The sequence below is a fragment of the Capra hircus genome, chromosome 15 (genome assembly GCF_001704415.2).
Source record: "Capra hircus breed San Clemente chromosome 15, ASM170441v1, whole genome shotgun sequence".
Classification (NCBI taxonomy): domain Eukaryota; kingdom Metazoa; phylum Chordata; class Mammalia; order Artiodactyla; family Bovidae; genus Capra; species Capra hircus.
Genome location: NC_030822.1, coordinates 66,146,424 through 66,160,381, shown reverse-complemented (window position 1 = coordinate 66,160,381; position 13,958 = coordinate 66,146,424). Strand labels below are relative to the sequence as shown.

The 13,958-nt window shown below is 38.2% G+C and overlaps 1 protein-coding gene across 1 annotated transcript in view; it reads left to right on the top strand.

Annotated features, from left to right (window-relative positions):
• Window positions 1–12,570, top strand: part of CWF19L2 (CWF19-like 2, cell cycle control (S. pombe)) — a 149,217-nt gene extending 136,647 nt beyond the window's left edge. Inside the window, exons 17-18 of the mRNA XM_018059850.1 lie at window positions 8,728–8,829; window positions 11,882–12,570. Of these exons, the coding sequence (XP_017915339.1) occupies window positions 8,728–8,829; window positions 11,882–12,025 (246 nt within the window). The 3' untranslated portion in view covers window positions 12,026–12,570. The remainder of the gene's footprint in view (window positions 1–8,727; window positions 8,830–11,881) is intronic.

The following is a 13,958-nucleotide window of genomic DNA, read 5'->3' as shown; positions in this document are numbered from 1 at the left end:
GATCTCGGGTTTGACTTTCAAAAGTAAGCAAAGTCCACCTCAAGGAAAATTTGTGTTTACCCTGGGATCTTTAAATATGAGGACAATTATAGAAAGTCAGGATTGAAGACTGGAATGTTTAAAGCAGAAAACAAATACTACTGTTTTTCCATCATCAATAAAATTTTTTGCTGTAATTCTGTCAGTACTCTTCATGGGTGGTACAAAGTTTCAACTTCTTTCACTCCTGCTGGTCAGGGCAAGAAAAGGAGAGTACTGAATGTACGTGTACTTTGATAATGGAGCCTTCGCAGTGCCTACAGACTAATAACTCTTCTAGCAAGAGCGTAGGTTGTACCTTTTGCATCCTTCAGTGAGAGAAGAGTTGTTTGTGACAGCGTGTTCATCTTGGAAATTATACAATATGTTGTTGAGCTTTGCTGTGTATATACAAATTACCACAAACTTAGTGCTTTAAAAATAACATATTTATTATCTCATAATTTTGGGAGTCGCAAATATGAAATGGGTTTAAAATAAAGATGTCAGCAGGCCTGCTTTTTTTTGAGGCTCTTAGGGAGAATCCATTTCCTTGCTGTTTTCAGTTTCTGGAAGTCAGCTGCATTCCATGGCTTGTGGTTCTTTCAAAGCCAACCAGTATAAGATCTTCCAGTGTTTCTCTGACTCTGACCTTTCTGTCATATCCTGTATAACCTGAGATAATCTTTCCATTTCAAGATCCCTAACTTAATCATATCTGCAAAGCCCTTTTTGCCTTATAATGTAATTTATTTATGGCAAATAGGGAATTAGAGCATTGACATATTTAGGAAGCCATTTTTCTGCAAAAGACAATATCATACCAACAAAAAACATGGACACTGTTATCATAAGTTGATTCCTCAAGATCCCTTCCTGGAGAGTACTGTTCTTTATCCATGTAGTCTTCAATATAATTTTAGCCATTCATATTCATGTTTCACACGTTGATCTATTTAGATAGCAAAAATATTTTAATGGGGCCTTCCATTCTTTTTTGACTACTAGATTTGCACAAAGCAGTGTTAATAGGAGATGGAAATGAAAATATTTGAATAATATTCTCTTTGCCAAACATTAGTCTGTGTACTTAATATGCATTTTTCTATTTGATCCTCACAGCAGACTTCTGAGCTCTTCATATTTATCATAAGACTCACAGATCTTAAATAACTTGTCTAAAGTTATAGTTATAAGTAACAGAAATGTGATTAGAGTCTTGTCCATCTATTTTTTGGCTAACTGTGTATGTCATATGTGTTTTAAATTTTACTTTAAAATGTGAAAATATTTTTTAAAAAGCATGAGTAGTAACCATTTCTCTGCATTTTATGTTATATACTAGCTTGTAAACTGATTTTTTAACTTAAACTTTTCCTATAACTGATACAACTCTTTATAGGCCCCAGTTTTAATTGCTTTATACTATTTCAAGATGACCACTCTTCTTCCACCCTATCACACTACACTATCTTTTCCCAAGATATGCCTTCTGGAAGGCACAATACAAAATATATATAATTAAGTAGAAGGATGTAATTCAATGAAACTGAGTCATGCCGTTGTAGGGCCACCCCAGATGGACAAGTCATGGTGGAGAGTTCTGACAAAACATGGTCCACTAGAGAAGGGAATGGCAAACCACTTAAGCATTCTTGCCTTGAGAACCCCATGAAGGTGCTGCTGCTGCTGCTGCTAAGTTGCTTCAGTCGTGTCCGACCCTGTGTGACCCCATAGACGGCAGCCCACCAGGCTCCACCATCCCTGGGATTCTCCAGGCAAGAACACTGCAGTGGGTTGCCATTTCCTTCTCCAATGCGTGAAAGTGAAATCACTCAGTCATGTCCAACTTTTCGCCACCCCATGGACTACAGCCTAGCAGGCTCCTCTGTCCATGGGATTTTCCAGGCAAGAGTACTGGGGTGGGATGCCATCGCTTTCTCCGCCCATGAAGGTATGAAGAGGCAAAAAGATATGACACTGAAAGATGAACTACCTTGGTTGGTGGTGTCCAATATGCTTCTGGAGAAGAGCAGAGCAATAGCTCCAAAAGGAATGAAGAGGCTGAGCCAAAGCAGAAATAGCGCCCAGTTATGGATATGTTTTGTGGGGAAAGTAGAGTCTGATGTTGTTAACAATATTGCATAGGAACCTGCAATGTTAGGTCCATGAATCCAGGTAAATTGGAAGTGGTCAAATAGGAGATGGTAAGAGTGAACATCGACATTTTAGGAATAAGTGAACTAAAGTGGACAGCAGTAGTCAAATTTAATTCAGATGACCATTATATCTACCACTGTGGGCAAGAATCCCTTAGAGGAAAGGGAGTAGCCCTCATAGTCAACAAAAGAGTCTGAAATGCAGTACTTCAGTGCAGTCTCAAAAATGACAGAATGATCTCTGTTTGTTTCCAAGGCAGACCATTCAATCAGTATCACAGTGTTCCAAGTCTATGCCCCAACCACTAATGCCAAAGAACGTGAAGTTGAAACGTTCTATGAAGAACTATAAGACCTTCTAGAACTAACACCAAAAAAGAGATGTGCTTTTCATCATAGGGGACTGGAATGCAAATGTAGGAAGTGAAGAGAAACCTGGAGTAATGGGCAAGTTTGGTCTTTGAGTACAAGAGGAAGCAGAGCAAAGGCTAACAGTTTTGCCAAGAGAATGCACTGGTCATAGCAAACACCCACCTTCCAACAACACAAGACACTACTCTACACATGGACATCAGTTCAGTTCAGTCGATCAGTCGTGTCTGACTCTTTGCAACCCCATGAACCACAGCACGCTAGGCCTCCCTGTCCATCACCAACTCCTGGAGTCCACCCAAACTCATGTCCATCAAGTCAGTGATGTCATCCAACCATCTCATTCTCTGTCGTACCCATCTCCTCCTGCCCTCAATCTTTCCCAGCATCAGGATCTTTTCAAATGAATCAGCTCTTCGCGTCAGGTGGCCCAAGTATTGGAGTTTCAGCTTCAACATCAGTCCTTCCAATGAACACCCAGGACTGATCACTTTAGGATGGACTGGTTAGATCTCCTTACAGTCCAAGGGAATCTCAAGAGTCTTCTCCAATACCACAGTTCAAAAGCATCAATTCTTTGGCGTTCAGTTTTCTTTATAGTCCAAATCTCACATCCATCCATGACCACTGGAAAAACCATAGCTTTGACTAGATGGACCTTTGTTTGCAAAGTAATGTCTCTGCTTTTTAATATTGTATCTAGGTTGGTCATAACTTTTCTTCCAAGGAGTAAGTGTCTTGTCATTTCATGGCTGCAGTCACTATCTGCAGTGATTTTGGAGCCCAGAAAAATAAAGTCAGCCATTTTTTCCACTGCTTCCCCATCTATTTGCCATGAAGTGATGGGACCAGATGCCATAATCTTAGTTTTCTGAATGTTGAGTTTTAAGCAAACTTTTTCACTCTCCTCTTTTACTTTCATCAAGAGACTCTTTAGTTCTTCACTTGCTGCCATAAGGCTGGTTGTCATCTACATATCTGAGGTTATTGATATTTCTCCCGGCAATATTGATTCCAGCTTGTTCTTCCTCCAGCCCAGTGTTTCTCATATAAGTTAAATCAGCAGGGTGACAATATACAGCCTTGATGTACTCCTTCCCTATTTGGCACCAGTCTGTTGTTCCATGTCCAGTTCTAACTGTTGCTTCCTGACCTGCATACCAGTTTCTCAGGAGGCAGGTTTGGAGGTCTGGTATTCCCATCTCTTTCAGAACTTAGCACAGTTTATTGTGATCCACACAGTCAAAGGCTTTGGCATAGTCAATAAAGCAGAAATAGATGTTTTTCTGGAACTCTCTTGCTTTTTCAATGATACAGCGGATGTTGGCAGTTTGATCTCTGGTTCCTCTGCCTTTTGTAAAACCAGCTTGAACATCTGGAAGTTCGCGGTTCACATATTGCTGAAGCCTCACTTGGAGAATTTTAAGCATTACTTTACTAACGTATGAGATGAGTGCAATTGTGTGGTAGTTTGAGCATTCTTTGACATTGCCTTTCTTTGGGATTGGAATGAAAACTGACCTTTTCTAGTCCGGTGACCACTACTGAGTTTTCCAAATTTGCTGGCATACTGAGTGCAGCACTTTCACAGCATCATCTTTCAGGATTTGAGATAACTCAACTAGAATTCCATCACCTCCACTAGCTTTGTTTGTTGTGATGCTTCCTAAGGCCCACTTGACTTCATATTCCAGGATAGATATCTGGCTCTAGGTGAGTGATCACACCATCATGATTATCTGGGTCATGAAGGTCTTTTTTATACAGTTCTTTTGTGTATTCTTGCCACCTCTTAATATCTTCTGCTCCTGTTAGGTCCCTCCCATTTCTGGCTTTTATTGAGCCCATCTTTGCATAAAATGTTCTCTTGGTATCTCTAATTTTCTTGAAGAGATCTCTAGTCTTTCCCATTGTATTGTTTTTCTTTGTTTCTTTGCATTGATCGCTGAGGAATGCTTTCTTATCTCTCCTTGCTATAGTTTCGAACTCTGCATTCAAATGGGTATATCTTTCCTTTTCCCCTTTGCTTTTCGCTTCCCTTTTTTTCACAGCTATTTTTAAGGCCTCCTCAGACAGCCATTTTGCTTTTTTGCATTTCTTTTTCTTGGGTCAATACCAAAATCAGATTGATTATATTCTTTGCAGCAGAAGATAGAGAAACTCTATATGGTCAGCAAAAATTAGACCAGGAGCTGACTGTGGCTCAGATAATGAACTCCTTATTGCCAAACACAGACTTAAATTGAAGAAAGTAGAGAAAGCGACTAGGCCATTAAGGTATGACCTAAATCGAATCCCTTATGGTCGTATAATGGAAGCGATAATCAAGGGATTAGATCTGATAGAGTGTCTGAAGAACTGTGGATGGAGGTTTATGACACTGTACAAGAGGCAGTGATCAAAACCATCCCCAAGAAAAAGAAATGCAAAAAGACAAAATGGTTGTCTGAGGAAGCCTTACAAATATATAAGGAAAGAGAAGTGAAAGGCAAAGGAGAAAAGGAAAGACACGCCCCCCTGAATGCAGAGTTCCAAAGACTAGTAAGCAGAGACAAGAAAGCCTTCCAAAGTGAACAGTGCAAAGAAACAGAGGAAAACAATAGAATGGGAAAGACTAGAGATCTCTTCAAGAAAATTAGAGATACCAAGGGAACATTTCATGTAAAGATGGGCAAAAAAAAAAGACAGAAATGGTATGGAAATAACAGAATTAGAAGATATTAAGTAAAGGTGTCAAGAATACACAGAAAAACTATACAAAAAAAAATGATGACCTGGATAACCATGATGGTGTGATCATTCACCTATAGCCAAACATCTTGGAGTGTGAAGTCAAGTGGGCCTTAGGAAGCATCACTGCGAACAAAGCTAGTAGGGGTGTTGGAATGCCAACTAAACTATTTCAAATCCTAAAAGATCATACTGTTTGTTAAAGTGCTGCACTCAATATGCCAGCAAATTTGGAAAACTCAGCAGTGGCCACAGGACTGGAAAAGGTCAGTTTTCATTCCAATCCCAAAGAGGATAATGCCAAAAAATGTTCAAACTATTGCACAATTGCATTAATGTCACATGCTGTCAAAGTGATACTCAAAATTCTCCAAGCCAGGCCTCCATAGTACGTGAACTGAGAGCTTTCAGGTGTTCAAGCTTTATTTAGAAAAGGCAGAGGAGCCAGAGATCAAATTGCCAACATCCGCTGGATCATCAGAAAAGCAAGAGAGTTCCAGGAAAACATCTACTTCCATCTCATTGATTATGCTAAAGCCTTCGACTGTGTGGATCACAACAAACTATGGTAAATTCTTAATTAGATAGGGCTGCTGCTGCTAAGTCGCTTCAGTCATGTCCAACTCTGTGCAACCCCATAGACGGCAGCCCACCAGGCTCCCCTGTCCCTGGGATTCTCCAGGCAAGAACACTGGAGTGGGTTGCCATTTCCTTCTCCAATGCGTGAAAGTGAAAAGGGAAAGTGAAGCCACTCAGTCGTGTCCTACTCTTAGCGACCCTAAGGACTGCAGCCTACCAGGCTCCTCCGTCCACGGGATTTTCCAGGCAAGAGTACTGGAGTGGGGTGCCATTGCCTTCTCCTAGATAGGGCTACCAGAGCACTTTACCTGCCTTCTGAGAAACCTGTATGGATGTCAAGAAGCAAAAGTTAACAACAGACGTAAAACAACAGACTGATTCCAAATTGGGAAAGGAGTACATCACGGCTGTATATTGTCACTCTGTTTATTTAACTTATATGCAGAGTACATCATGAGAAATGCTGGGCTGGATGAAGCACAAGCTGGAATCAAGATTGTAGGGAGAAATATCAATAAGCTTAGCTATGCAGATGACACCACCCTTATGGCAGACACCAAAGAGGAACTAATAGCCTCTTGATGAAGGTGAAAAAGGAGAGTGAAAAAGCTGGCATAAACTCAACATTCAAAAACCAAAAATCATGGCATCCAGTCCCATCACTTTATGGCAGATAGATGTGAAAACAATGGAAACAGGGACAGACTTTATTTTCATGTGTTCAGCGTCACTGCAGATGGTGACTGCAGTCACAAAATCCAAAGACGCTTGCTCCTTGGTAGAAAAACTATGACAAACCTAGACAGTGTATTAAAAAGCAGAGACATTGTTTTGCTGACAAAGGTCCATACAGTCAAGTGTATGGTTTTTCCAGTAGTCATGTATGGATGTGAGAGTTGAACTATAAAGAAGGCTGATCGCTGAAGAACTGATGCTTTTGAACTGTGGTCCTTGAGAACTCTTGGACTGCAAGGAAATCAAGCCAGTCAATCTGAATGGAAATTGATCCTGAATATTCATTAGAAGGATTGATGCTGAAGCCGAAGCTCCAATACATTGGCCACCTGATGCGAAGAGCTGATTCATTAGAAAAGATGCTGGTTCACGGAAAGATTGAAGGCAGGAGAAGGGGATGACAGAGGATGAGATTGTTGGATGGCATCCCTGACTCGATGGACATGAGTATGAGCAAGCTCTGGGAGATGGTGAAGGACAGGAAAGCCTGATGTGTTGCATCCATGGGCTCACAAAGAGTTGTCCATGACTGAGTAACTGAATGACAAATATAAATCACTGCCAAAATTAGCAAATACAACTTTATCAGGGGATTAAGGGAGGGAGATATTAATCACTGTGGATGGTGACTGCAGCCATGAAATTAAAGGACGCTTGTTCCTTTAGCTATGACAATCTGAGACAACATATTAAAAAGCAGAGACATCATTTTGCTGACAGAGTTCCATATTGTCAAACCTATGGTTTTTCCAGTAGTCAGGTATGGATTTGAGACTTGAACCATAAAGAAGGCTGAGTGCAGAGGAATTGATGCTTTGTAATTGTGATGCTGGAGAAGACATGATGTCCTTGGGCTACAAGGAGATCAAACCAGTCAGTCCTAAAGGAAATCAGCCTTGAATATTCATTGGAAGGACTGATGCTGAAGCTCCAATACTTTGGCCAGCTGATGTGAAGAGCCAACTCATTTGAAAAGACCCTGATGCTGGGAAAGATTGAAGGCAGGAGAAGGGGATGGCAGAGAATGTGATGGTTAGATGGCATCACCAACTCACTGGACATGAATTTGAGCAAACTCTGGGAGATAGTGGAGGACAGGGAAGCCTGCATGCTGCAGTCCATGGGGTCGCAAAGAATTGGACATGACTTTATGACTGAACAACTGCAATATTACTTTAAAAAAAAATTATTTATTATTGGCTGTGCTGGGTCTTAGTGCCATGCCAGATCTTTAGTTGTGACATGTTAACTCTTAGTTCGGCATGTGGTTTCTAGTTCCTCAACCACAGTTCGAACCCAGGCCCCCTTCATTGGGAGTGCAGTGTCTTAGCCACTGGACCACCAGGGAAGTGCCCAATATTACTTTAAATTGACCAATTTGAATACTTTCTAGTAACATAATTAGGGCTTGGAAGAAAAACTTGCCAGGACAGAAGATCTACTTAATATAAAGCTAGAAATTATGACCTTTTCCAATCAAGATAGTGTCTGAAATACTTCATGCCTACACACGTGTGTGTGTGTGTGTGTGTGTGTGTGTGTGTGTGTGTGTGTGTGTCTTTGAGTGTATGTAGTAAGAGGGAGGGAAAAAAGGTAGGGAAAGATAATACTTAATACGGGAAATATTTTAAAATGAGATTGATAAACTAAATATTACTATACCGCCTTATCAGTTAATTAAAAAGCTGTGATTGTTTGCATTTATTTTTGATCAGTAAATAGTAATAAAAGTTCAAGGATATTATAAACAAAGCTCTGAGTATATGACTAAGCCCCAGTTCCTTTTCTGCACTATGAGAAAAAACACAAGAAAGCATATCCTTAATCTCTATTTGCATAGTCTAAAGAAAATTATTGTGTTGTTAAATATTTTTAAAGCACCTTTTCTTTGCTGTTTTTCCCAAAGACAGAAAAATAATTGGTTCTGATTTTAATTGCTGGATATTATGAAGCACTATCCAACTGAAAGCCAACAAAATGTTTTAGTTAAGATATTAGGTTATTTTTTGAAGTATTTCTATAATTGTAAATTCATTGTATATGTTTGTCTTGAGGAATACTTAATTAGGAAGAGGGATTAAGCATAACTTCCTGATTTCATGCTGTATTCATGTGTGATTTATCTGTTTTTTAGGTACCCAGAGGCTTACCTTACTTCTCTGTGGATTTTGGCCTCCAGGGGGGGTTTGCCCATGTCATTGAAGATCAGCACAAATTCCCACATTACTTTGGAAAGGTATGCTCACAAATTGGTAAAATTCCAGAATTTAGCAATTTTGTAACATTACTTCTAAAGGGAAATAACTTTGGGCACAATGTACAGTGAAGTTGGTGACTGCTGTAAAATCCAGTTTTCAGAGGGAGTACCTAGAAGCTATTAAGAAATATATACCAGGATATTTATAACAGTCAGGAATGTCACTTTGGAACCAAATGGTTTGTTGACAGTGTCAGCAGTGACTGTAGTGTTTTCCTGTGGAGACAGCCAGGCCTGTGCTGAGAATGTTAATTGATAATGATGATAACCTATTTGTTGAGGATTTACAGTGAGCCTGGTAATGTTCTCAGCACTCATTTAATGCTCATAATGACACTATCATGTAGACATTTTATACTTTCATTTTAAAGATGTTGAAACCAATCTACATTTTATAGATGTTGAAACGAGTATAACTTCCCCAGGATCATGTGCTAGTAAGTGACAGAACCAAGGGGTGCATAAATTCTTGGTTGAACTAGAAAACAAATGATCTCACCTATTCATTTATAACTAAGTACCGTACAGTCCGAGAAGAATATAGCAGTCATTTCACAGTTTCTGGTTAGATACTAGAGTGTAGATCTTTCAGTTGCTAGTGGATTCTTTCCATTACTACAGATTGCCTTCTAGGGGTGTAGTCCTTAAATTTAAGTTCTGTTAAATATCTGGGAAGTATATAAGTTAGTATCAGGGCCTAGAATGAAATTAATGTAGCCATAGGAGCAGTCGAAAGAAGTTTGGGCAATAATAGCTCAAGAAAGTGACCTTTCAATCTAGTGTAGGTCAGGCCTTTCTCTCTAAATTAGAGGAGCCTAGATGAACTTTGCCCGTGGTTCCCTGTTCCTACCCATTTTCATCCCATGTCAGATCATTTTCTACAATGATTAGGGACCTGTGAGAGGTTTGGACTCACAATTTTTTATACTGTTGTCCTTAAAGGCTAACAAGAGACCCCAAATCACGTTCATCTATGAACGGTTGAAATACGTTTTAGAAACTTGTCTGAGAGATTATTTTTTCCCAGAGTTAACTAGAAAGAGATTTGTTTTCATTGCTCTGAAAAACATTGTTAAATTTCAGGAGAGTTTTATAACTCAGAACTTTTATGACTCTGCTTTTATTTAAAAAAATGATTCTAGTAAAAATGAAGTAAATACCTAGTTTTTAACTTGCATAACTTTAATTGGGAGATTGTCCTCCTCCGAATATTAAGCACATGTTATGATTTATATGATACTGTTTTAGTGTTGAAAACTTCTTTAGTTAGTGTTACATCGCTGATCCATTTTCCTCGAAATTTCTTTCCAAGAAAAAGCCTGTGTACGCACACTCCCTCAGCCTGCAGTTAAGTTTAGACAGCAAGAAGGATTGGTCTCTTTGCATTAATACCTGCTTCAGTAACAGAACAAGAATCAATCCTTGTGGTATGTGTGCCTTAATGTTACACATGAGACGAAACGATGTTTTATAGAAAATTTTAAGTCAATTTTAGAAAATTTTAGAAAAATTTAGGTCAAATTTTAGAAAAATTTAGATCTATAAAGCTAGGCTTTCTTAAACTACATTGCTAGTGATTGGCTGATGCTAAGAAACTCTTGCATTAAATTTGTCCTCTTTTTACACTATGTCTGTCTTGGCCCCTTTACTTCCTTTATCCAGTGAAGAGATTTCCTTTTCCATGAAGCTTTTCTTGATTTATCCAGCAAATAGAATCTCCTTTCTTTTTGAGTCTCCGTATAGTCTACTTTGGCATTTACCTTATTCTGCTTTATAAGACAGTCCTTTATGTAATTGGGTTATTATTGTGGCTCCCACCACAGCTCTGCATTCTGTTATGAGTTTTCTGAAGACAGAGAAATGTATGTTAGTTATTTCTGTATCACCTACAGTATTTGGCCATTGCTTGTATACAGTAGATCCCTTCATTAATAGAGTATTTGTTAAGATGAAGAACCTATGTCTTAGAGCAATTACATCCAAGGTCTTAACAGTCCTGTAGACCTAGACTGAATATGGAGAATTCTACCTCTAGCCCAGAGTTTTCCTGTATTACCATACTTCCCTTCCTTGAAGCATTATAAATCTCCCCCATATCTTTCTGTATATGGATACTCACTATCATGCATCTGTGCTCAGTCACTAAGTCACGTCCAACTCTTTTGCCACCCCATGGATTGTAGCCCGCCAGACTCTTCTGTCCATGGGATTTCCCAGGCAAGAATACTGGAGTGAGTTGATATTTACTTCTCCAGGGGATCTTCCTGACCCAGGGATCTAACCAGCACCACCTGCATTGGCAGGAGGGTTCTTTGCCACTGAACCACCAGAGAAGCCCACTCACTGTCATAAATTTAATTAATCTCTATAGCTGATATCATAGGAATAGGAAGATGATCATGAAAGAAATGATCTAGAATAATAAGCAGACCATTGAAAATATATTATTTCAGGACTTGGGAATATGGTTTTTTAAATGAAGGTGATTATAATTTTTAATTATTGGTTTATATGGCTTGGTACTAAAATATGATTTCATTTCCTAAAAAAAAAGATCTCCAGCTAATAGAAGAAACTGGCTTTTAAATATATTGGGTAGTAGAGAGAACATTAGCCCAAGATTCAACTGTAGTTGAACAATCAAGTTTATAATTGCTACATGTTGGTTAACTTTTTCTTCAGATTTTCTTACCAGAGCAGCTAATAAGGACCAAATTAATTAAATTTCATTTTCTCTTCTTCCCCTTTGCTGCTGTCTGATAGATGTACTAAGAAGCAACAAAATAGACAAATTGTTTGACAGGAGATACAACTAAGAACCTTTGGAATCACAGGGTTTAACATAGTTAGAATTAAATGAAAACAAGTTTTTGTTTTTTTTTTTAACTTGAAACTAATATAAAATTTGAGCATCCTTTAGAGAAGTACTTAATTATTACATTTAGTAACAGAATAAACAGGAATAGCTTCACTCCTGTTTTTCAGTCTTTATACATGTGTGTGTGTTTGTTTTTTTCTCATTCTTTAAAAGGAAATCATTGGTGGCATGCTGGATATAGAACCAAGAGTTTGGAGGAAAGGGGTGCGAGAAAGTTTTGAAGATCAGAGGAAGAAAGCACTGCAGTTTTCTCAGTGGTGGAAACCATTTGATTTCACCGGAAATAAAAAATGTTGAGGCAAAGCTTTCCTTTTTTATTTCCTTTTCAGATTTCTTTCAGTTTTATTTCCATTGCATCTAGCTAAACAACTAACCATCAGGTAATAGAAAAAGAGTGTCATGATCTGGGTTTCTGACAACTCTACATCATTGAATTGTAGTGGTTTTCTTCACCACCTGCTCCTGTGGACTGCATTGTAGTAACCATGGAGACCAGTTATGTTGGGTGACCTGTTCATGTTCTGTTCTGTACCTGTGTCTTCATGTTCTGAACTATTTAGTTAATCTGTAGAAAGACTTTCCTGAAGAATTATCTAGGAAGTATCACAAATCATTGCTTCAGAGGGAAATGTGTCTACTTCAAGTTTGTTAAATGTACTGACTAGTTTCTTTTGCATTTAAACTAAAACTTGGCATATTTAGTGATAGTTGAAATTTCTTTTCACAGCATTTTATAGAAGCTCTTAATTTTCTTCCAATACCATATATATCACTGCTATTCTTTTTATTAAAGGGAAAAAGAATGTCCCCAATAATAAATAATTAAATGAATTATATTATACGTTTGTAATTTGTTTTTATTTCTGCAGTTTTAAATAGTGTGTTTGAATTTTAGTGATTTTACATGTACTTTCCAAAAATCATAGGTTGTTTGGGGTTTCTGTGAAAGTTAAAAATGTTAGCCAAGTCATCATTTTGGGGTTGTATTGATTATTACAAAATATTAAGTAATAAGTCACATGTGTATTTTTAAGTGGCAGGAGCACGTTCTGTTGTCCCATTTGATCTGAGGTTCTTCATATTCCTTTATGCTTACACTTGGTATGAAGAGAAAAAACTGATAAGTAAGAGATATGGCCATCGTCTCCAAGAGTGTTGCTACTTTATTTTTAACATGGAAGATATTTTTTTAGTCACCTTTTTTCAAAGATGTTGATTTTTTGGAGGCAAACCTTGACATTTTGTCATGAAATGTTGAATATTTAGAATCAATGTGACATGTACTCTAGAGTAACTCATAACCAGTTATTTTTAATATTGATATCTTTAGTATCTTGAAAAAGGAAATGTTTATGTTCTATCTCAAGTATTAAAATTTTAAAAAATTTGGAAGTTTAATCATTTCAAATTCTCAGTATTTGCAAATTGCATTTAAGTTTTTTTATCAAATTGATAATTGACAGTATAAATTTTTATTTATTGCTGTTTTCAGACTATTATGGCCTTGCTACAAAGTCTCAGACAAATCTTTAACATTCACTTATTCACTGAGTGTGTTAACAAACATTTGTTTACAGGGCATTTTATTGCATACTGGTAGTAAAAAAAAAAAAAAAATATTTCAGTTCAGTCCCTAAGTTGTGTCCAACTCTAGGACCCCATGGACCGTAGCACGCCAGGCCTCCCTGTCCATAACCAGCTTCCGGAGTTTACTCAAACTCATGTCCATTGAGTCAGTGATGCCATCCAACCATCTCATCCTCTGTTGTCCCCTTCTCCTCCCGCCTTCAATCTTTCCCAGCATCGAAGTCTTTCCAGTGAGTCCATTCTTTGCATCAGGTGGCCAAAGTATTTGAGTTTCAGCTTCAACATCAGTCCTTCCAATGAATATTTAGGACTGATTTCCTTTAGGATGGTCTGGTTGGATCTCCTTGCAGTCCAAAGGACTCTCAAGAGTCTTCTCCAACACCACAGTTCAAAACCATCTATTCTTCGACACTCAACTTTCTTTAAGGTCCAACTCTCACATCCATACATGACTACTGGAAAGACCATAGCCTTGACTTGACAGACCTTTGTTGGCAAAGTAATGTCTCTGCTTTTTAACATGCTGTCTAGGTTGGTCATAACTTTTCTTCTAAGGAGTAAGCGTCTTTTAATTTCATGGCTTCATTCACCATCTCTAGTGATTTAGGAGCCCCCCAAAATAAGGTGTCACTGTTTCCACTGT